This window comes from Microtus pennsylvanicus, chromosome 3 (assembly GCF_037038515.1).
Source record: "Microtus pennsylvanicus isolate mMicPen1 chromosome 3, mMicPen1.hap1, whole genome shotgun sequence".
In the NCBI taxonomy this organism is placed as follows: domain Eukaryota; kingdom Metazoa; phylum Chordata; class Mammalia; order Rodentia; family Cricetidae; genus Microtus; species Microtus pennsylvanicus.
The window spans coordinates 50,149,048-50,173,471 of record NC_134581.1 but is presented as its reverse complement, the minus strand read 5'-3'; the positions used below and the strand labels follow the sequence as shown (position 1 = coordinate 50,173,471).

Sequence of the window (24,424 nt, the reverse complement as noted above, 5' to 3'; positions counted from 1 at the left end):
AAAGTAATAAATAGGAAGGAAGGGAGTGTGGCAAAGAGGGTGGCAGGGAGGGAGGGAGGGAGGGAGGGAGGGAGGGAGGGAGGGAGGGAGGGAGGAAGTTGACTCTGTGTAAGGCCAGTTTGAATCATCAGAGCTTAGGAGGAGGTGATGTTTCCCCTGGCCAACAAGAATAATTCTAGGCAATGAAGAAGCCGGCTCCAGCTCTTCTTTGCCTGTGTGAGTTCTTCATGTACCTTAACCAAATTAGTTTCTCCTAAATATAAAACGCGCTTCCTCTATTGACGCAGCAGAGTTCCTGAGGCTGCCCTTCAAACAGACATTCTAGTGCATCGCTGAGAAATGACTTTTTAAATGACTGTGTGAAATGACTGCAGGAAAAGACCTTCTTTTCTTTTTCTTTTCCCCCAGAAAAATGGCTTTGAACAGTTCTGCATCAATTTCGTTAACGAGAAATTACAGCAGATTTTTATTGAGCTGACGTTAAAGGCAGAACAGGTAAGTGGTCCCTCTTCTCATGCTCATCTCTGTCTTCTTTGCTCCGATCTCTCTTTTGATGACTGATCTGGGTATCCATCTTGTATTAGGAAATGTACCTACTGAAGTCAGCAGTAAAGCCATAGCCCTCTTGGAATTTCGGTCTTTAAAATGCAAATACCGTCTGCTGCCTGTACTTTCTCTGTCAACAGTGAAGTCAGGCGCTGGACTGATGGTCCCACTGACCAAGGTGAAGTGGGAACCCCTGCGCTGACCTTCCATGTCTGGGTAACGCGTCGCTTTCCCAGATGTACAGCACCTTTCAGACTTCCCCTTAAACTATACGTATTTTTAACAATGCCTGCATTTGCATTCTTTCTCTTGAACTTTGCCTTGCATACACGCTGTTCTAAAAGTGCAATGTAGGCTCTCTGAAACTCTGGGTGCCATGTTGTTTTAGAGTTCCAGAGTCACTGTCATAAATCAAAACAGGGAGTTTGAGGGAGCAAACATTTCTTCTCTTACAGTTAGGTACCAAGAGTCTAAATTCTAGCCTTGCAGCCCCTCCAAAGGCTAGAGGGAAACACCTGAAAAGTCCTAGGATTCTTTCTCTGCTACATGCTGGTGGGTCTTGGCCTTCTGTGCCTGTGGTGGCCTGACTCTACTCTCTACCTCACCTTTTGTTGCTCCATGCCCTCGCCTCTCTCTCCTTTCTCTGGGTTTAGGCTCATCCTGTGTCCAGAGTGATATAGCCATGAGGTCCTTTACTAATTATTTTCTACAAAACCTTTTTCTAAACCGTGACTCCTGCGGTTCTGGATACACATACAGTCTGGGAAGAAACTACACATATCCAAAGCTGTTTCGGAACCACATACTGGACTGTTAGCTGTCCACCACTGAAGAATGGCAGAGTAAAGCAGCCAAAGGAGAGGGTGATAACAATGAAGATGGAAGAAAGTAGGCAGGGTCTGGCTCATATAGGTAACTTTATGATGCTTGATAAATTCAAGACCAACCTGCCTACAAGAGAAGTTTGGGATTGAGAAACTCGGAAAATAACGTTAACTGTAGAGAGGAGATCCAGTACATAGTCTGTCAAATCTAACATTCAGGATTTGTTTAAAATAATTAGCAGTTAGCTAAGACTCACCCAGAATGATGCCTAGCTTTGTGTCCTCTTTTACATTTTCATATTATGTGTATGGGTGTTTGCCTGCATGTGTGTCTGTGCACCACGTGCATTCCTGGTGACCATGGAGGCCGGAGAGGGCATCAAATCTTCAAGAACTAAAGTTACAGGTGTTTTGTGTGCTTGGAATTGAACCTGGATCCTCTGCTGTTGCGGGAGGTGCCTCTCAACGGCTATTGGCTGAAGGAGCAGAAGGACCTCCCGCGACACTCTGCCAAGAGTAGCGAATGTTCTTTTTTTTTTTTTTTTTTTTTTGGTTTTTCGAGGCAGGGTTTCTCTGTGGCTTTGGAGCCTGTCCTGGAACTAGCTCTGTAGACCAGGCTGGTCTCGAACTCACAGAGATCCGCCTGCCTCTGCCTCCCGAGTGCTGGGATTAAAGGCGTGCGCCACCACCGCCCGGCCTGTAGCGAATGTTCTTAACCTCTGAGCCATCTCTCCAGATCCCTGGTTTTGTATCTTGAAGAATTGAACAATGGTGAGGTTGTTACTGAAGGGCAGAATTAGAAGGGTCGGGACTGCTGTGTGTGTAGTAGGTGTAAAAGGCTCTCTCTGCATCTACCTGGAGAGTCCCTCATGGAAATCAGCTGAAGCTCCTGATAGAAAGAGAGCAGAATAAACCAGACAGATGGAAGTAGAGTCCCCAAACTGCCTGTCACATACACAGTTCTAGAAAGAAGAAAGATCTGGCCCTACTTTTTTTATTGCTGTGGTAAAACACCATAGCCAAGACAACTTACAAAAGAAAACATTTCATTGTTCTCGTCCCAGAGGTTTTGAGTCCATGACATTAGAGTGAAGGATGGTGCCGAGAACGACTTGAGAGTTCACATCTCACACCACACAGAAGGTGGAGAGCACATGGGGATTGCAGGCATCTTTTGAAACCTCAAAGCCCGCCCCTAGTGACACACCTCTTCCAACAAGGCCACACCTCCTAATCCTTCACAAACAGTTCCACCAACTGGGGACCACATATTCAAGTATATGAGTCTACGAGGACCATTCTCATTCAAACCACTGTGGAGATTCAGGAGGGTCAGGAGTTCAAGGTCATCCTTGGATATATAATGGGTTCAAGACTAACCTAGGACACATGAGACACTGTCTCAAACAACAACAAACAAACAAACAAACAGTTGTATAGTATCAATTTTTATGGCTCAGGCAAAACATAAAAACCATTAAACAACGAGGTGTTTCTTTTCTATCACCTCTTGGTGATGGGAAAGTTTTAATGTGTGTGAGAGGGACCCAGGTTCTCTTTCATGGTGGTTTATACAAGCTTCTAATTTCTGTCATCCAGGAAGAATACGTTCAGGAGGGAATAAGGTGGACGCCCATTGAATACTTCAATAATAAAATCGTGTGTGACCTCATAGAGAGCAAAGTCGTAAGTACTAGTCCGTGGTCCCCTTCACTGACCTACCCTTCAGTGAGTTTTCATTCTCCATGCCCGGTGTCCATTGCTTTTCAGCTGACAAGGAGACCACCCTTGAGCAGAATCTTAACAGTACCATTAGTAATGTTCAAATGTGTGGCGTAAAAAAAATAATAGGCTTTCATTATGACAATAAGGAAGAATGTGTACAAAATGCCAAGTTGCACATGGAAGTTGTTCCCGAATTCTGGAAGATAGCTCTTCATTATAGCAAATGAGGAGCCATAAAAAGGATCATATCTTCCAGCCCCATCATGCAACCACATACACAGGAACATGTATACACACATACACACAAAAAAATAAAATAAAATAAAGCCCTGTAGGGAGCTAGCTATCTTCCTGGAAATGAGTTTCCTCCATCTTTAGATCCGAATGATAAAACCTCCTTTGGGAATGTGTTAAGCGCATTCTTCCTGGAAAGAAGCGCTGATGATCAAGATGGCATCTGGGTCTCGGGAGCAGTCTCCTGGCTTAAGAAGTGACCCCATAGGTATTGTGCATTTGGAGAGGTCAGTGACCTGGGCCTTGCCTTCTCGGTCTCTCCAGAACCCTCCTGGAATCATGAGCATTCTGGATGACGTGTGTGCCACCATGCATGCTGTGGGTGAGGGCGCCGACCAGACACTGCTTCAGAAGCTCCAGATGCAGATCGGAAGCCACGAGCACTTCAACAGCTGGAACCAAGGCTTCATCATTCACCACTATGCCGGGAAGGTAAGACCCGAGACCACTGATCAGTGGGCCAGGATCTGTCCATTTTGCAGGCTCCCCAGTTTGAGCCTTTAGGGGTGGGATTTGTTTTCCTGTGAACCAATAGAGATCCATGCTATTTATTCACCCAACAAATAGGACCTTTAAAGAATTTGAAGGTGGTGGCGCAGCCTTTAATCCCAGCATTTGGGAGGCAGAGGCAGGTGGATCTCTGGGAGTTCGAGGCCAGCCTGGTCTACAAGAGCTAATTCCGGGACGGGCACCAAAGCTACAGAGAAACCCTGTCTCGAAAAATCAAAAAAAATTTTTTTGAAGAGTTAAAACAAAGCACTGCCTACAGGGCTGCTTCTTTTAAAAGCACAGATCTGCTGTGTACCGCAGCTGCTGAAGCAATAGACTTTTGTCCTGACGGTTGCAACCACAAACTTGCCTTCCTCTGCTTTCCCGTGGGCACTGGGACTGACTTTAATGTCTTCCCTCACAAAGTGAGTAACTAGGTACCTACGGGGTACACAACCATGTAGGGTCCTAGTAGAATTTGGGGTCAAGGCTGTTGGATGCTTCCTGATCCTATGGAACTCCATGGATAAAATCTTTCCTCCCAGCTAGTCTCTTGTTAATCACGGTCCCTGAGCATCGAGTTCAGGTCAGATGGGCACAGCTCTGATGCTGCTTCTAAGAGCAATTACCAAGTTTCAGTTGGCATACTTGATGAGTGAGCACGAGGATCCCTTTTTCTTCCCTTGGTCAGAACTTGGGAAAAATAACGTTGTGTGTTGCTCAGATATGCTTAGGGGTCCACAGACAAATGGACCTGTGTTCTTGAGAGCTGAAGCATCACACATATCTGAAGGACCAGATCTTCATCACCCACCTTTAGGTCATGGTCATCTAAGCCAGCGGATAGCCTTTAGGTAACGACAGCACAAAGTGTGGACGGCAGAGGCTACAGCTAGAAACGTCTGCCTTCCAATGAGGAGAGCCATACCCATTTAAGGATATGTTTAGCCAAAGACATGTGTAGGATAAAATTTGACTTCTTCCCATTCTTGGCCAGGTTTCCTATGACATGGATGGCTTCTGTGAAAGGAACCGGGACGTGCTTTTCATGGATCTGATTGAACTCATGCAGAGCAGTGAGCTGTAAGTGTCCTCTGTCGGCTTCACAGGCAGGCGGTACATGTTGGTTTCATTGTTGCTGTTCTTGCTTTGTTTTCATGTACGTGGGCGTTTTGCCTGCTTGTGTGTCTGTGTACCGTGTGTGCCTGGTACGCACAGAGGACAGAAGAGGGCCTCAGATCCCCTGGAACTGGAGTTACAGATCGTTTGTGGGCCTCCATGTGGGTGCTAGGAATTGAACCCACATCCTCCAGAAGAGCAGCCAGCGCTCTCAACCTCCCCGTCCCATGCCATCACAAAGCAGTGATGGTATTGTTTCAGGGTGCAAACCAGAGTGGGATTGGCATGCTAACACCTGGCTCCTTTAGAATGGTTGAGTCTGGTTTATAATTTGTCTGTTTTCTCCAAAGCGCTTCTCTCCTTTCAGTCTTCATCTCTCCCTTCTGTCCTAATATATCCTCCCCTCAAGTGCCATCTGTATGTCTGTCATCTGTATGTCTGTCTCCATCATCGTCAATACTGTTAGGAGGGAGAGGCGGCCATACTGACGCCAGCCTGGAAGAGCTATTTCTGACCAGCAAGAGTAGAAGAATCTACTTCTAGGATACTTTACCCTCAGCATATAGCCAAATGATTTTCCATGGCCACTCCGTTTTTAAAGGTGGCTAATGAGCCTGAATTGCTGAAGCAATTGGAGACCGAGAAGTCTAAGAGGAACTTGCCCCTGCTCTCCAGGGAGGGATCCCTGTAGCTTTGTTTTTGATTCCTATTGTAACGTAAAGGGAAATGCGCAGAGTGTCTGGAGCCCTTGATGTCCTGCAGATGTAGGAGAAGGATGTCCTCACATTCCTTGCCACAGGACCATACTTAGGTGGCACCACTCTTGATCTCCAGCTGGAAGAACACATCCACAAAAGAAACAGTGGTGGTGTCTCCATCAAGAGCCTGAAGAGGGCCTGGAAGAAGCTGCTGCTGGCAGCTCAAGCCTTTGTTGCCACCGAGAACAGCGCTGAGGTCAGCATCATCTCCAGGGACAGTGGCCAATGAGCTGTACTGACATTTGGCTGCCCCTGGAGCCACTCGAGTTGCTGGCTGCTTCATGCCTGGAACATTCACAAACCAGATCCAAGCAGCCTTCAGGGAGCTATGGCTGCTGCTGGTGGCTGGCCACAGGATTGGCGTTCAGCTCCTCACAGAGACATCATATATCTACCAGTCTACCATGGCTATGTATAACACAGATTCTGTTCTGTGCTACAGGGACATTTCCACTCTGTGCCACGACAGGGTGCTCACCCAGTGGGTCTGATGTTGACGCTGACCTAGGAAGGTGTGTGTGTGACACCATCTCCCATGAGTGCCCGCCCACTGGAGGTCATGCTTCTGTAGAGACCCTGACAAGATGGAGAAGGTGCTTGCTGAAAAGGATGAGACCAAGGAGGAATTGCAGGGTGAACGGACCAACTGCTGAGTCACTGGTCTGAGGGTGTGTAGGTAACCACTGTAGTAGCTGTCCATCAGTTTCCTACGGACCACTGAGGACCGGTCTGTAGCTGCCATTGCTCGGCCACTTAATGGGCTGGAACCGGTGGCCACAAGCCAGTCTCCAAGATACTTGAGCCAAATGAAAAGGTGGATGGAAATAATGTTTCAAAAAAGAAAAGAAAAGAAAAGAAAACCAACCCTAGGAGGAGCCTCTACTGTGGAACGGATGCAAGCATTCGTTTCATTATTCATTTTGGAGGTGGTGTCTCCCAGGCTGATTTTGAAATCCTGTCTTTCTGCCTTTACCTCTGGAGTGCTGGGATTACACACTCCAGCATGTGATGGCTGGGTTGACTCCAGGACTTCCTGCATGCTAGGCACACAGTCGACTGACTGTACTGCATCCCCAGCCAGGGATAACTACTTTTAAGCAACAGCAGCAATTGCAGCAGCTTTCTGATAACTGCAATGAAAGCAAAACACGGCTTCTTTTCCTAGCCCCAGTGAGGAGCTATTCTTGCTTCATTTAAATGTCTCCCCCAAAGTCCCAATATCCTCCCCCATGCTGGTGCTCCACCACCATCCTCCCCCCACGCTGGTGCTCCGCCACCATCCTCCCCCACGCTGGTGCTCCTCCACCATCCTCTCCCACGCTGGTGCTCCTCCACCATCCTCCCTCGCTCTGGTGCTCCACCACCATCCTCCCTCACTCTGGTGCTCCACCACCATCCTCCCCCACGCTGGTGTTCCGCCAACATCCTCCCTCGCTCTGGTGCTCCACCACCATCCTCCCTCGCTCTGGTGCTCCACCACCATCCTCCCCCATGCTGGTGCTCCACCACCATCCTCCCCCACGCTGGTGTTCCACCACCATCCTTTGCCAGAGCTTCTTCACACTCACTCTTGAGATGTCACATCTCTTTTCATTCAAAATGCGTAACCTCGATGTGCTGTCCTCTAAGAAGGTTATGGAAGCTGCGAGTCCCGGCTTGTGGGTTTTGTGGCAGCCAGGTGAAAGCCTCTTACTTTCAGAGGTGGTTTTTAATTATTAAAACTCCTGTCAAGTTCAAGAGCAATTGATGAGCCCACATAAACTCCTGTCATCTAGACGCAGCATATTGTTTTATAATGTGATTGCTTTAAAAGTCCATGGTGCTTATGTCTGGCCAGGTCAGCAGTAGACGGCTGGGAAACGTCCCGGAAATTTCTAAAGACCGAAAGGTTACTCAAGGGGCAATGGATTTGAGTTGGCATATCCAACTGTCAACTTATGTGGGCCACTTCATTCACTGAGCCAGTTAGGAGACATTTATTGAGCTATGGTTCAGACACCAGGCACATCAAAGTAACCATACATGTCCCTGCCCTGTGTGCCTGTTGGGTACTCGGTTAGAGTTATCAAGGGAATTTATATTCAGCAGACAAACGCTCGGTGACTTGTGACTGCAGCACGTGAAACTGCTCCTACTCAAAGGCCGTTTGTCACGGGAGTGGGACCAGTGTTGCTAGCTGGCCTCTAGCAAGCAGGAGCCACTCAGTAGGCCTGGGGATATGGCTTGGTTGGTACTGTGCTTGCGTAGCATACTCAGCTCCCTGGGCTTGTTCCCTAGCCCCTCAGGGAACTAAGGGGCAAAGGACTGTAATCCCAGTGTAAGCGGACTTTTCTTTGGACCACCAGCTCCCAAATAATGACATGGAGACTTGTTAGTAATTATGAAAGCTTGGCCTTAGCTTAGGCTTGACACACTAGCTCTTATAACTGAAATTAACCCAATTTTTATTAATCTACATTCTACCACGTGGCTTTTACCTCTCTCCCATTCCGTGTGTTCTGCACCTCCATCATCCTCTTCCTCTCTCTGCCCAGAAGTGCCATCTATCTCTCCTGCCTAGCTATTGACCGCTCAGCTTTTTATTACACCAATCACAGCAATACCTCTTCACAGTGTACAAAAATCCTACAATTCACTTGGGAAACAGAAACGGGAGGACCAGAAAGTCAAGGTCATCCTGGGCTACATGGGACTTCAAGATCAGCCTGGACTACATAAAACCATACCTCAAAAATAGACAAACGGGCTGGAGTGATGGTTCAGTGGTCAAGAACGCTAGCTGATCTTCCAGAGGTCCTGAGTTCAATTCCCAGCACCCACATGATGGCTCACAGCCATCTATAGTGGGATCTAATGTTCTCTTCTAGCAAAAAAGTGTGCACAATATACATAAATAAAAAAAAGGAAATATTTTTTTAACCAAGCAAACGAAGATCCTAAGATGTGTAGGGCACTCCCCTTTAATCCCCATCAAAGAATTATCCAGGGGCGACACTCAACCGTGATCAGATTTGGAAATGGGTTCTCACAAGCAGAGCGGCATGAACCTCCAATGCCCCAGCTCACACCATCCGCAGGGCTCCAGTCTAGCTAACTTGTCTTCACAAATGCATCCTGTCTTCCTCCCCTCTGCTGTGCTGTCCTCACGGTAGCCCCCAGTTCCAGAGGCCAGGATGTTCCAAACTTATTTCTGTGTTTGAGACTGTGACGCGCTTCTATCGTACAGTTCTTTCTCTGGTGTTTTCTGTCTGGGGTTCAGTTGCCCAGGCTGCATCTTGCAGGCTTGCACTGTAAATCACATGGTTTTTCTGTGGCCAGTGTTATATGCTTCTGGACGGCACATCCAGCCCCCACAGAACTGAGAGAGTGCTGATCCATCCTCTTTCTCATTTTCCAGGCCTTTTATACAATCTTTATTTCCTGAAAACCTGCAAGCCGACAAGAAAGGCCGCCCAACGACCGCAGGAAGCAAAATAAAGGTTGGTTCTATTCTGGGAAAGGTTTGGATCCCTCTAAGAGCTTGAGTTGTCTAGCAGGCAGGAACTGTGCGCTAGGGCAATAAGGCCAGCATAGCATAGGGGTATGGTCACAGATATGCCCAGAAGTTAGGCTACTTGCCAAGAAAAGGGGGGGAGGGGAGGAAAGTCACAGGATATAGCTGAATTTGACTTGGCCATCCTGGTCCCCGGTTGGATATTAAGTAGCTCATGGCTTAATGGGCAGCATGTAATAATCGGTGCTTTTACAGAGGAACTGGCTTTAAAGTGAATCTGGAAGGATTTATGTTAAACTAGGAATTTTGTGGTTCGGAATCATGTTCTGGATATTGGTGGTGCTTTTCCAGGCCAAGCCCTCAAGGCATGCCAAGTATGAAACTTGCCAGAAACCCCAGTTCATCTTTAGGGGTGATTTACACATCCCTTCTCCCTGGGTCTTACAGGCTTCTCTGTGCTGTGAAGTACAGACTCATCTGGCTGTATGGTGGTAGCAATGCTAAAATTCTGTGGATGGTGAAGAGTCAAGGACACTTTATCTTATGACATTGACAACTATTTGCTGAATTTTCTAAAGATAATACCAGTTCAGAACATTTTTCAGAGCTGGAAATGATCATGGCTTAGTTGGTACAGGACTTGTCTAGAGTATACAAATCCCTATCTTTTGGGTCCACACCTAAAAATCCATAAAACTAGGCATGGTGGTACATGCCTATAATCCCAGCCCTGGCAAGGTCGATGCAGGACCACCAGAAGTTCAAGGTCATCTCTTGGCTATATAGTAAATTCAAGACAGGTCTGGGCTATCTGAGACACTATCTCAAAAAATAAAGAAAAAATGTTTATCTACACATATGAATATATATATATACATATATATGTATATATTAAATCAGTTAAATATGTCTCCAGTTTAATAATCAAAGAGATCAAGTGACTAATATTTGGCATTTGGAGTTTAGTCCCCTGTAACTTTTACTGTCTACGTTATTACCAACCTTTGGTTTAAATTCTCAGCATCTGGGACAAGAGAAATGACTCAGTGGTTAAAATCACTGTCTGCTCTTACACAGGACCCAGGTTCAGATCCCAGCACCCACACTGCAGCTCAGAGCCATCTGCAGCTCCAGTTTCAGGCGATCAGAGGTCCCTCTTCTGGCTTCTTATTGGCTCCTACACACACGGTACACATAAACTCACACAGGCACATGGACCCATAAAAATACCTAACTAATTATTTTAAAAGTTCTCAGTGCCAGGCGGTGGTGGCACATGTCTTCAATCCCAGCACTCAGGAGGCAGAGGCAGATGGATCTCTGGGAGTTCGAGGTCAGCCTAATTTACAAGAGCTAGTTCTAGGACAGGAACCAAAGCAACAGAGAAACCCTGTCTCAAAAAACAAAACAAAAACAAACAAACAAACAAAAAAGTTCTCAGCACTTCTTACTTATCTGCAAGGTGGAGACTGTAGCACTAAAGTCCAAGTGTTGCCTTGATGGTTAGATCCAGTCATCCATAGTCAGTGTCTGCATCCTTACATTCCTGCCTACCAGTGTGCTCCCTCTTCCTTGCCCATGCCCTCGTCTCTGCTTACTGCTGTGGGTGGTTTGTTTTCTTTCTTTTTACACATGCTCCTTCCTTGCCCTAGGCTTCTACTCATCCTCCTTCACTTCCATTCCATGGTGCCCTTCAGCTTGTGCCTTCCTGATTGACACCAGTGTCACAGACGCCATCGTTGTGACCGCACTGCCCTCGGCCCTTTCGCTTCCGACTCTTTCATGGATTGAAGCCTGTCTTTCCAGATCTTGATAACCTTCCTGGGGACAGAAACACTGGCTTCAGTAAAGGGCACGGTTCCATAAGAGGACCTTTTACATTTTGTGGCTGAAGTCAGACGTGAGATGTTAGTGCGGTTGTTGACTGTTGTTTTCAGAATGGAATATTTGGACTATCTGGATGGATCAAGAAATGGTATTTGAGCCCCAGCAGCATAAACAACAGCTAGGTCATTCTAAGCCGCTCCAGCTGAGTTAGCACACAGGCAGGATCCCAGTGCTTAGGCAGTAGACGCGGGAGGATTACGAGTCTGAGTCACAGGAAGGTGCTGGGGGATTGTGTAGTCTCACCAGGTGTGGGACTAAGGCAAGAGGGTCATGGGTCATGAGTTCCATGCTAGTCTGGTTGAAAAATGGGACTGTCCCAAAGAAACAAAGATGAAATCTTGTCATATTCTTCAAACTTTTGGACTCAAGCCAGCCTCCTGCATCAATCATCTGAACAGAAGACACCACAGACAAACAATACCATGTCCACACGGCAGGCTGAGTTTGTTTTTTGTTTGTTTGTTTGTTTGTTTGTTTTTGTTTTGTTTTGTTTTAAGACAGGGTTTCTCTGTCCTGGAACTAGCTCTTGTAGACCAGGTTGGCCTCAAACTCACAGAGATCCACCTGCCTCTGCCTCCCAAGTGCTGGGATTAAAGGAGTGTGCCACCACCACCCGGCTAAGGCAGGCTGAGTTTTGAGCTGGTAGGCAGAGCCCTCTCAGTTATAGGGACATCATGTCCTTAAGAGCCATTCTAAGGCTTGACTGGATTTGGGTCTCTGGGACAGAGAGCTGAGGGCAGACAACAGATGTGATTTTCCTGAGGCCCAGATGCTAACATCTGCATGAAGTTCTGACTCATGCCTTAGCCTGAAGGACCCGGATGAGGACAAGCTCTGGGCTGGAAACTCTAGTCATGAGACTGTCACGTTCAGATCCAAGGGCTCAGATCCCCCAAGGTCACAGTGACTCATTTTCAAGTGGTCTGGAATATGCCTCATGAATGGGGATGGAGGCCTCTTACTTCTCCTTTGAAGGCCGCTTCCTTCCTTTCTTCATGTTCGTGTGTAGTTTAAAAAGTTACTGCCTTTCTGGACTGTACACAGAATGTTTAGAAAACCACATTTGGGGTCTTTGTCTAGGGAGATCAGGCTGAAGTTTAGTTATCTAAAGGGATATATACAATTCTACTTGTATACTTACCCAAATCCCACACTCTCTGATGGATCCTGTGATCGAGGTCTGCCTGGTGATCTACAGTAATGAAAGTCTATTTTATATGCCCTCCCGAAACATCACTGAGGGATGCATAGCCATGGCCCAGTCCCTTGTCCCTTCCGTATCTATACTATTTGGCAGACATGTCCCAACAGTATATTGAAAGGGACTCCAGGTTTCTGGACAGAAAATTTTATATTGAAAGTAGTTTTAGTATTGCACATTTTATTGTTTTAATCATTTGAAAATAAAAACTGATCTACAGGAATTAATTAGAATTGTCATTTGATGGGCACTCCCATCAAGTTACTGGAGCAAAAAAATATATTGCATTTATGAAGCTGGAGAGATCTCTCAGCAGAGCGGGTTGGTTGGTCCCTGGCATCCACATGGTGGCTCACAACCATCCGTAACTTCAGTCCCAGGGGAATCCAACTTCCTCTTCTCACCGCCAAGGGCACTTACACATGAGTACATGCCAGCAAAACATGCACTTGCGTACAATAAAAACAAATCTTTTAAATAAAACATATTACATTTAATAATGCTTGATTCTGAGGCTTCCTTCAGTGATATGTTGTGATTGGAAGAGGCCAGTGTTGAGATCAGAGTGAAGGTTTGATTCGAGACAGGGCAGACTCAAGCTCCTAGTGAGTGCAGGTAGATACACGAGGCATTACCCGAGTGAACCTGGAGCCGAGAGTGGGAGATGGCGAACAATACCATCATGCACTGCGGCATATGCTCCTGCCTTTAAGACATCAGAGGCTTTCTAGCGTCATCCACCTGTGTGGGCTGCCGCTGGAGGAGCTCAAGCCTAGAAACATGGGCAGACCCATGGTGTACCACCTCTTCCATAACAGAGCCAGGAGCACCGAGACTCTCATCTTGTTTTTGTAATTTGGTTCCCGCTTCTGTTGAATAATGCTGGTACCTCTTTATCTAGCGAATGCATGCTTGGCTGGAGTCAGAACTAATCCGGTTTGCTTCCTAGTCACCTCATGGGACACCAAGAGTGACCAATAGCCATTGAAATGTAGACTATCCTGCCCACATTTACCCAGCCAATCCCTTTGCTGCCACACTGCACTGTTCTGTATCACTCATAGGAAGGCAAGAGAGCATTGTGGGTAAGAAACGTGGACTTGGTTGCAAGTCTCATCTTTGTGAAGTACAAATTGTATTGTCCCAAGGTATCCTTTGTCCTGTAAAGCTTGGTATTCTCATTTGAAAAAGCAAAAGTAGGAGCAGTCATGACCCCCCCCCCCAGGATTGTTGTGACTATTGTAAGAAGAATTACGTCAGGGGACACGTGAAGTGACCCTGCCGCCTCTGGGTGTGTCCCTTAGGCTGCAGTACAAAGGAAGTCTGCCGCTACCTACTTAGGGCTTAATAGCAGTAAATAAAAATTAGTATCAAAAGCTGAAAGCAAACTAGAAATTTGGAGACTTAGAAACGAAGAGTTGGGTGTGGTGGCACTCAGAGGCAGAAGCAGGGAGATCTCTGTAATTTTGAAGCCAACCTAGTCTGTATGGTAAGTTCCAAAATGCCAGGGCTCTACACAGAGACCCTATTTAAAAAAAGAAAAGAAAAGAAAAAGAAAAAGAAAGGTTAGGGTTGGAGAGATGGCTCATCAAGTTAAGAGCACTGGCTGGAGGACCCAGCTTTGAATCCCAGCACCTACATGTTGGGTGACTCACACCCATCCATAACTCCAGGGGAGCCAATGCCCTCTTCTGACCTCCATGGGCACCATGCATGCACATGGCGCACATACGTACCTGCATGCAAAACCCTCAACACACATGGCGTAAATAACTAGAACTTTAAAAGCTTTGCTCAGAGAGACCCCATAGTCCCTCCCTGTGGACTTCACCTGACGTACAGCTGAGATCATCAGGTTTGTTTCCAAATGGCATTTTATCAGCAAAGAAGGTAGAAGGCAATTTCCTTTGTGGTCAGAGTCCTTACTACCGTGGGGCAACCTCTCTATCCCATCCTCAGTTCCAGGCAGCGCCAAGAATGCTGTTTTCTACGCGCTCACACGAGCACACCATTCACTAGTGAACATCCTCTTTGCTACCCATCAGTTTTCTGAGGGTTTCAGATTCCCAAGTGCGTGAAAATAGAGAAGCCTTAATTGCGAGCGGGTTGTCTCTCGTCAGCAGAGCCCTTCTGCTGACTGGGAATGGCTCCCTGGTTTCCTGGCAGGTCTTCCCACTATTTTCTTTTAGAGGTTTTTTTTTTTTTGTCTCTCTGCATGCTGACAGTCTCAGAAGGAGAGTTTGCCTAAGTAGAGCATCATGGACCCCTAGGGAGTGCTTAGCTGTGCGCTGGAGTTGCTCATGTGAGCAGCTACTCCCGTTTCTTCCACGTGTGCAATTCTCATGATCTGAAATACATCCTAAGCAGTCCCAGATTTGTTTATGTGGCTTTTTCTGCTTGAACTCAGTCCTGCTCTGGGTACCCAGGGCACGGTTAGTGACGGATGATTTTACACAGACTCATTTTGCTGTGTGACGACTAAGTTCTGTCCCACAAGGAAAGTGCAGGGAGCCTTCTGAGAGCCCTGTGGAGGGACAAGGCAAGGGGACACTGGATGAAACAGCATATATGACATTAATGAATTATATATATTTTTAGTGAATTTCACTCTGTTTAGCTGTAAGTTTACATCCATTTATTTATTAATAATAATAATTATTATTGGTGGTGATGGTGGTGGTGGTGTGTGTGTGTGTATGTGTATGTGTATGCAGGTGCCCACAGATCCCTTGGAGCTGGAATTACAGGCAGTTGTGAACCACCCATTGTAGGAGACTAGGAACTGAACTCGGGTCCTCTGGAAGAGTAGCAAACTCCCGTAACTGCAGAGCCCTTTCTCCAACCTCTTCCTCATTTTAATAAAGAGATTCTTCATAGATGACACGATTAGGAAAGAGATTTCACCCCTGCTCATTATTTTAAACAAATAAGCCAAAAATAGTAATAATTGTATCAAGAACCAGGCATAGTCAGGCATGACTATAATCCTAGCACTTAGGATGCTGAGGCAGGATAATCAGGACTTAAAGGTCATCCTTTAAGTTAGTGAGTTAAAATAGCCTAGGATGCCTGAGACCCTGTTTCAAAAACCAAAACACACACACACACAAGTGTTTTTACAATGACCTCAGTCAGTACAAATTGACAACAGCATTATTCCTGATGAAGAGTCACATGTGAAGATTTACAGGCATATGTACATATGTACATACATGCATGCATGTATGTACATATATCTATAGCTTTTATTTATTAACTGTACTAAAACTGCCTAATGGGTTTTCAGTGTTCAATTTTCCAGCTCCTAGGTGTGATAAAAATCATCATAAAAGTCAGTGGCACCTCAAGGCTCTTCAGGATACCTAGCTCAGGCACAGCAAGCAGACCCATGAGGATTAGTTTCTAGCTATGTGCTCCCATACTAGAGTCCTGCAGGTTGGGTTTGGAAGCTCGTCCGCCGTAGAGAGTTCCTCATCTCTAACTGCCCTTCTCCTTCCCACTAGAAACAAGCCAATGACCTCGTGAGCACCCTAATGAAATGTACACCCCACTACATCCGCTGCATAAAACCAAACGAAACTAAGAAGCCCAAAGACTGGGAGGAGAGCAGGTATGTCATAAGGAGACTAGGAGAGGGCAGGGCGTCTGAGGTGAGCCAGCACGCATGACCTCCCCCTCAGGCGAACCAACCTCTGTCTAAAGAGGAGGCACGCGCGCTTGGTACTTCCTGTCTCTGATTTTTAACATCTGTGTAACAAACAGTTCACCTCGTCTTGTCTTTAACATGTTTGCAGTATCAGTCCATTCGGAATTAATTTACGATGTTGATCTTGGCTAGTTTGGAGGCTGGTGTTAAAACAAACCTTTGTACCGAAGAGTCACGATGGTCTGTCGTCTATCTTTTTTTTTTTTTTTTTTTTTGGTTTTTCGAGACAGGGTTTCTCTGTAGCTTTGGTGCCTGTCCCGGAACTAGCTCTTGTAGACCAGCCTGCCTGGAATCCCAGAGATTTGCCTACCTCTGCCTTCCGAGTGCTGGGATTAAAGGCGTGCGCCACCACCGCCCGGCCCGATGGTCTGTCTTAAAGTTAGTTCGAGGCTTTGTTTAGATGGACAACATGTAGCCTGTGTAGGATGCTTGGCTCGGGCTCACAAGGGAAAGCCTGAGAAGTGGGGTAACGTGATCTGCCAATGGCTCTAGCCCGTGAAGACCCTCGGACAGGCTAGAGGTCCTGAGCACTCCGTAGAACAGAGTGAAGGAGGGATGAAGCCAGAGGCGATGGATGGACCGTGGGTGCTCAGGTGCCCTGGTACCTGAAGAAGCCTGTGGCGCCCTTGTATTTAGGAAGTGGCCCATGCAAGCTGAAGTGAGTTGACAGCTGTGGGTGTTGACTGAGAAGATAAGATTCATCTCCATGGGGCTGGAGAGAAGGCACTCCAGTTTACAACACTTGTTCTTGCAGAGGACCCAGGTTCAATTCCCCGCCTTAACGTGGTAGCTTACAATCATCCTTAATGCCAGTGTCAGGGGATCTGACTCCCTTTCTGACCTTTCCAGGCACCGGGAATGCACATGATACATGTAGGCAGGCAGGCAGGCAAAACATTTGTGCACATTAAATAAAATAAATATTTAGAATATATTTTAAAAAGATTTGTCTCCAGCTGGGAAATCCAGGGTCCATTCCTATGAAGCCCGGTCTTACTGTCCGCTTGGAGCCTGGGAAGAAGTGGAGAATGACCTCATGATGGGGTGATGATAACTACAGAGGGTACCCCCATTCTATCACTACATCACTTGGTCGCAGGCTACCGGGATGCCCTGTTCCTATCTGGGAGAAAAGAAAACTGAGTTTTGCAAGGTGTTAAGTGACTAAGTGAAGGAAACAATGGGAAGAGACCAGGCGTAAAGAGGGCGGCTGCCAAGTGCAACCTCTGAGAGACAGGGTGGAGTCCCTTGCCCATGCTGTCCTCAAGCCCCAGTCTCAACAATGACAGGTGGATGATTTGGTACCTGAGCCTCTGTAGAGGGGGGGAAGGACAGACAGGGAACAGAAGACACACCCAGGCCCACCTAGGTTGGGTATCACCATCTGAAGAATGTTCTTTCATTCTTAACACTAGGGTGTGGGCTGGGATGCAGCTGGGTTGGTGGAGTGGTTGTGGAGGATACAGAAGGCCCTGGTGAGGCTTTGCTCCCCCAGCACTAAGTAAACCAGGCACGGCGGAGCAGGTGCACCACCGTGGCTGCAGGAGCTGCTGCTTTTGCTTCCTTTAATCCATGGTCGTATTGTGTAGCTCCGGATGGCCTGGACTCACTATGTAAATCAGACTGGCCTAAGACTCACAGAGATTCACCTACCTCGAGCTCCCCGGCTCCTGAGTACTGGGATTACAACATGAGCCACCATGCCCAGCCTAACTTATTTTAAGCATGACTTCTAGGGATCAAACTCTGGGCTAATGCTTGCAGGGCAAGCACCTAGAGCCTAAGTACCACACTGGCATCCCATCCAGAGCTAGACCGGGGTTCAAAACTGTGCTGGGGCTGGAGAGACAGCTCAGAGATTAAGAGCACTGACTGCCCTTTCAGAAGTCCTGAGTTCAATTCCCAGCAACCACATGGTGGCTCACAACCATCTGTAATGAGATCTGGTGCCCTCTTCTGGCCTGCAGGGATACATACAGGCAGAACACTCTACACATAAATAAACAAATATTTTTAAAAAATGTGATTGGTCTGCATGAGACACTTTGTCTTCCACGTTGCCAGTCCGGCTCATTTAAACAGAGGGTCTAGGGTATAATGTATGTCAGTGAGATCTCTGACGTGTACTGATATGTGCACAGACCACCCACTCACGCATGCAAATACACGTGCTCGTGCACACAGCAGGGTGGTGTCATGGGCAACCTCAGAGAAAATGTTGGCGTCAGAAGTACCCCTCAGGGGTAGGTACCTGAGTCCACTCTTCCTTCATTGCAAACTCTCCCACTTTACTTCCCCACCTCTTTCCAAGAAATCATCTTAAATGAAAGCATTTTACCGGAAGCTAGAGAATTGGCTGAGCAGTTCAGAGCATGCGCTGCTCTCACAGGGGACCCGAGTTTGGTTCCCAGCAGCCTCCTCATCACGTACCTCACAACCACCTGAAACTCCAGCTCCGGGGAATCCCACACCTTTGGCTCCTGCAGGCACCTGTGCTCACATGCACATGACCACATTTAGACACACACAAGTACACAAAATTAAAAGTAATAAAAGTTAATCGAGAAAAATAAAACCATAGTTGCTTATTAATGAAGTACCGCTCTCAACCTCAAAATAGTTGTGCTAACAGGCTTTCTTGTCAATTGTACAGTACCTATTGCTTGAACCTTTTTATATAAAAATTCTGAACCTGGTGGCATGTGCTTGCGATCCCAGCACTGGGGAGCCGGAGACAGGGAGACTCCCCAAGATTCGCTGGCCAACGCAACTTAGTATAATTGGTGAACTCTAGGGCAATGAGAGACACTGTCACAAAAGAGATAGATGGCGCTCTCTCTCTCTCTCTCTCTCTCTCTCTCTCTCTCTCTCTCTCTCTCTCTCTCTCTCTTTCTCCCCCCCCCCCCAACCTTTCTTTCCCCCGTATTTTTCCCCTCTCCCATGACCGACGTTCTTCACTGAATTTCAGCAGAGACTCAGTGAGCATCCACGTCATGGTTTGTGAAAGCTCATGGTGCGAGCTGCTGATGTTGGTTCCTATTTCCAGCCGGACAGCTCCCCCATGGGTTTCCTCACAGATGGCCTCACTCCCTTGTGAGTATGGAAGGCTGAGTCGCTGTGGGAATTACATGCTCAATTGAAGTTCTTGGTGGAGAGGGTTACTCATTCCACAAGTTTATGAGGTATGGGGTTTTTCGTTTCCCGTTGAAATGTGTTTTTGTTTGGCTTCTGGCAAAGTGGCTGGCCTTGGATTCGGAATTGCTGCCCTCCCAGCTTTTGGCTTGCTTGAGGGAAGGAGGGAGGAAGTGAAGACAGTCCTGGGTGGATCCTCCCAGAGGGTGGAAATGGTGACCTGGGGGAACAGTTGGGACCAGTGCCCACCAGCAGTGATGCTCAAGCAAAAACAACTAGGGTCCTTTGGTACCTTCAGGTTCTTTTACACATTACAGGATTTGCTAGACCTGATTGTCATACAGCAGAAAATTTATGTAAGAAATTTCCTGGACCTTGATACCACTTTAACAAACTCTAACTTGATTCAAGCTGGAGAGATGGCTCAGTGCACAGGCTGCTTGCTGAATTTAGGTTCCTGCATCCACGTGAAAGCTGGGCCTATTGGTGTCAGTCTATAACCCCAGCAGGACGGCGCTGAGAAAGGAAGCTCCCAGAGGCTTGCCGGCCAGCCAGTCTAATCAGAATGACAAGCTCAGGGCTGGACAGAGGGCTCACTTACTGCTCTTCCAGAGGACCAGAGTTTAGTTCCCAGCATCCATGTTGTGCTCACAGCCGTTCCAGAGGGCTCCATAAATAGCAAGCTCTGGATTCAGTGAGAGACCCTGTCTCCAAAAAGCTAAGGAGATGATTAACGGATTGAGGAAGACATCAGTATTAACCCCTGGCCTCTTCATGCACCAGGATGGACAAGCATGTTGTGTGTGGTACTCATGTGCCACCTCACATGTCAAGGTCAGAAGACAACTTGTGGGAGTATAGTCTTTACCTTCTGTTATGTGGTCTCAGGAATCGAACTCCAGTCATCAGGCTTGGCAGCAGGTGCCTTCCTCGCTGAGCAATCTCACCAGCTGTGAAGCAAGATCTTTACACAGAGAATATTCTTGCCTATGTGATTCACAGGCAAGGCCTGTCTGATAAATCCATGTGTGATGTATTGCCTGCCTGAGGCTTGGAGAGAAGCCAGTGTTTGTGAATAGTGCATTGAAAGCAGCAGACACCCGAAGATGGCACTTTCAGACTGGAGAGATGGCTCAGCAGTTATGAGCTCTGGCAGAGGACCCAGGATCAATCACCAACACCCAGTTATAGAGTGCCCTCTGCTGGCACTTTTAGGTATTGCACACACACCATGCCCATAACATAACTGCAAGCAAATACTCATACGTATAAATTGTGTTTGTCTATTTTTTAAGATAAAACGGCACTTCTGTGTGTTTTTCTTACTAGAGAAAAAGGCAATAGTGATTTTGTATTTGGAGAAATGAGAAAGGAAAATTATTTTTCCAAGTCAGGTTTCTAGAGTGTCTCTGCTTCTAATTCAAGGGGAATGTGCCTGTTGAATATCTGTCTTTTCATATAAAGACTCGAAAGGTTGTTTGTCCTGGAGCTGAAGAGATGGCTCTGTGGTCAAAGTACTTGCTGTGCAAGCAGAAGGACTGGAGATATGCTTCCCAAAGCCAAAGTAAATGCCAGATGGGTGTGGTGGCCTGCTTGTGATTCCAGCCGGAAGGCAGAGACAGGGGATCCTCCGAGCACCCGGCCAGAGCACAGGCTCTGGGTTTAAGGAAAGGGTTGTGCCTTGCTGAGCAAGGTAGAAGAGAGAGCATAATGTCCGACATCCACCTTGAGCAGCCACATGCCTCCGTGTACCATGTGCACCTGCATCCGTGCACACATGGAAATGGAAACTAGCTGTCCCTGAAGGAGACAACTCTTGTGGCTGAGAAGAAAGAGCTCTGGGCCGCAGGCCAAGTTTCAAAGAAGACCTGTGGAACCCGGCTTGGAAAAACAGGACTAGAAATGAATCATGACTGGTGGGGAAACTTGTCTATCATCCCTCTGTAGAGATGGGCGGGGTCTGCAGTGCACATGGCTGCCTGAAGTTAGACCCTTGGAAACACGCTAGGTGTTCACTGTTCCTTAAAAACAAATAAACAAAAAACTAGTCGCACCAAAGAGACAGAGACAGGTGGGTCTGTATGTGATCTAGGCCAGCCAGAGCTACTCAGTAAGACATATAATTGAAATAGGTTTTACAGCATACTTTTTTTTTGGGGGGGGGGGGACAGGGTTTCTTAGTAACTATGGAGCCTGTCCTGGAACTCGCTCTGTAGACCAGACTGGCCCTCAACTCACAGAGATCCGCCTGCCTCTGCCTCCCAAGTGCTGGGATTAAAGACTTGCGCCACCACTGCCCTGTGATTTTAGATCATTCTTAACTTGGTCATTTGAAAAATCCTAGAAGTGTAGTCTCATTGAGTCTAAAATTGATATTAAACTTCAATGATAAAAACAACTCTAACAGCACTTAATTCAACGGTTCTTTATTTTGTTGAAAAAAAATTTTGTTTGTAATCCAAATGTCAAGTGTGTAGGACTTTATTTTTATTTTTGTCAATTATTTTTAGCGTTACACTTATTTGTTTCTTTGAAGGGGGTACACATGAGTGCCAGGGCACATGGATGGGGGACAAAAGACAACTTATGAGTCTCTCCTCCCTACCACGTGGGCTCCAGAGACCAAACTCAGCAGGCTTGGTGGCAAAAGACTTTATCTGCTGAGCCATCTCACCAACTTCTTATTTTGAGACAGGATCTCAAAATATTCAGGATGGCCTTGAATTTTCTGTGCTCATGGATTGGATCCTCCTGCCTCAGCCTCTCAAGTAGCTAGGATTACAGGCACACAGTTTCATGCCTGATTTGGGGTTTTTATTTTACTGTTGTTCTGTAAAATATATGTGTAATGTCTTCTTGAATGATTGCAGTAGTTCATAATGTTTTTAGGTTAATATCATGCAGTTCAAAAGTTCAGCTTGGCCACTATCATTACAGGTCTTGTAAATATGTTCCTTGCAGCTTGATAGTAGGGCGAATAGAGGATTATGGGGGTGGGGGGTGGGCGGGCAAGTGGGGGGTAGTTAAGAAAGTTGGCGAGGTGGTAGGGGGTCGGAATTTTCCAGTAACCTCCATGTTTCCGCTTCTGTTTTAGGGTAAAGCATCAAGTGGAATACCTGGGTCTCAAAGAAAACATCCGAGTGAGAAGAGCCGGTTATGCTTATCGGCGAGTCTTCCAGAAGTTTCTACAGAGGTATCAGACGAGTTCCTACCTCTGGATAATGGAATTTATTTTTTGGTTCAAATTAGCTTATTTGTCCATTCAGAGCACATACCGAACAAATGTTAATGTAGCCACAGAGGCAGGCACCCATCACAACTCATTTCAGAGTATTTTATTGCCCTGAAGAGAAGCCCTGCTCTCCTCTGTCTCCCATCTGCTTTCCGTCACCGTCAACTTGCCTAAGTCACATATATGTCCTCTGTGACTGGCTATGACTGTGGCATCATGGTGTTTCCAAGATCCGTCGTTGGTTTATATAGTGTGTCTACGTCTTACTCTTGTTCATTGGTGAATAATATTCTATTGTATGGATTTGCCACGTTTTACCTATTCATCCTTCAGTGGCTTCCATCTGGGGCCGATATGAATAACGCTGCTATCGCGGCTCTTGCCTGGGCCTTGGCGAGGATGCGTGTTCCAGTTCTCGGATGCGGAACTAAAGTGGGATTGCTGAGTCATATGCTAATTCTGTGTCTAACTCGCGGAGTACCGCCAGGCTGTTTTCCCAAGTGGGTGCACCATGGCGCATCTGCACCCACAGTATTTGAGGGTTCTATTTTATTCCATCTTATTTTATCCTGTGCCAACATATGCTAATATCTGACTAACCTTGCTAGTGGGTGTGAAATGGTAGCTCACTGTGGCTTTGATTTGCATTTCCCAGATGGCAGAGGATATTCAAAACTCTTCATGAGTTTATTGGCCATTTATATTTCCTCTTTAGGGAAATTCTGTTCAGGTTTTTTGCCCCTCTTTTTGTTTTTAGGGCTTTTTTTTTCTCTTTATGAAAGCCATAATATAGAGTATGTCACTGAGTTAATATGTCTTCTGTGGAACAAACCACCGGGTACAAGAATTTATAATCGTGACATGGGAGCTGGACTTGACCTGATGGATTAATAGTGTGTAAACAACTGCAAGAAAATAGTTAGCCTAGGGGACTGGAGAAATGGTTCAGCAGTTAAGAGCACTGGCCACTCTTCCAGAGGGCCTGGGTTCAATTCCCAGCACCCACATGGCAGCTCACAACTATAATTCCAGTTCCAGGGGATCTGGCATCCTCATACAGACATACATGCAGGCAAAAAACCAATGCACATAAAATAAAAATAAATAAATCTTTAAAAAATATTTAGCCTAAACAACTGCAAGAAAATATTTAGCCTATCTAAGAAATAAACTAGGGCATTTAATTTCAAACACTTTGTAGAATCCATGTTTAAAGCCTTTCTCTGTAGCCCTGGCTATGCTGGAACTTGCTATGTAGACCAGGCTGGCCGTGAACTCACAGAGATCCTCATGCCTCTCACTCCTGAGTGCTGGGCATCTATGCCTGGCTCATATTTGAATTCAAAATGATTTTTCTATTCCCCTGGAAGTATATTTGACAGGACCGTGTTTAAATGGTCTCACTCTGTTACATGTTTTGAAAACGATAAATTTAGTGTTCTTAAAATACAAAGTCATTCCAACTTCCCTGATCTTTCTGATTAATTGTTCTGTTAATTTAAGTTCCTTTAAGTTAAAATAAAGTAATGGGAGCCAGATGGTGGTGGCACACGCCTTTCATCCCGGCACTCAGGAGGCAGAGACAGGCAGATGTCTGAGTTTGAGGCCAGCCTGGTCTATAGAGTGAGTTCCAAGATAGCCAGAGTTAAACAGAGAAACCTTGTCTCAGAAAAAAGAGTTGTGGGACCATTGGACATATAGTCAGTTGGCAGCGTGTTTGCCTAGCTTGCAGGAAGCCCTGGGTTCCATCTCCAGCATAACACAAAATCAGGCTTAGAGATGGCTCAACAGTTAAGACCAGCACTTGCTCTTGCTGAGGACCCAAGTTTAGTGCCCAGCACACATGGTGGCGTCTCATAGTTGACTGTAACTCCTGTTCTAGGGGATCCAGTGCCCTTTTCTGGCCTCCTATGGTACAGGCACGCATGCAACACACATACATATGTGCAGGAAAATTATCTATGCTTACTCTAAAAATATAAAGCAATCATAATAACAAGTCCACAGAAAAGGAAAGG

The 24,424-nt window shown here is 46.4% G+C and overlaps 1 protein-coding gene and 1 pseudogene across 1 annotated transcript in view; both read left to right on the top strand.

The window, feature by feature from the left end:
- Nucleotides 1-24,424, top strand: part of Myo1e (myosin IE) — a 200,027-nt gene that overhangs the window by 136,193 nt on the left and 39,410 nt on the right. Inside the window, exons 12-18 of the mRNA XM_075965339.1 lie at nt 409-495; nt 2,970-3,056; nt 3,654-3,821; nt 4,876-4,961; nt 9,153-9,234; nt 15,840-15,946; nt 22,269-22,367. Of these exons, the coding sequence (XP_075821454.1) occupies nt 409-495; nt 2,970-3,056; nt 3,654-3,821; nt 4,876-4,961; nt 9,153-9,234; nt 15,840-15,946; nt 22,269-22,367 (716 nt within the window). The remainder of the gene's footprint in view (nt 1-408; nt 496-2,969; nt 3,057-3,653; nt 3,822-4,875; nt 4,962-9,152; nt 9,235-15,839; nt 15,947-22,268; nt 22,368-24,424) is intronic.
- On the top strand, nt 5,724-6,263 carry LOC142846671 (small ribosomal subunit protein uS2-like; annotated as a pseudogene).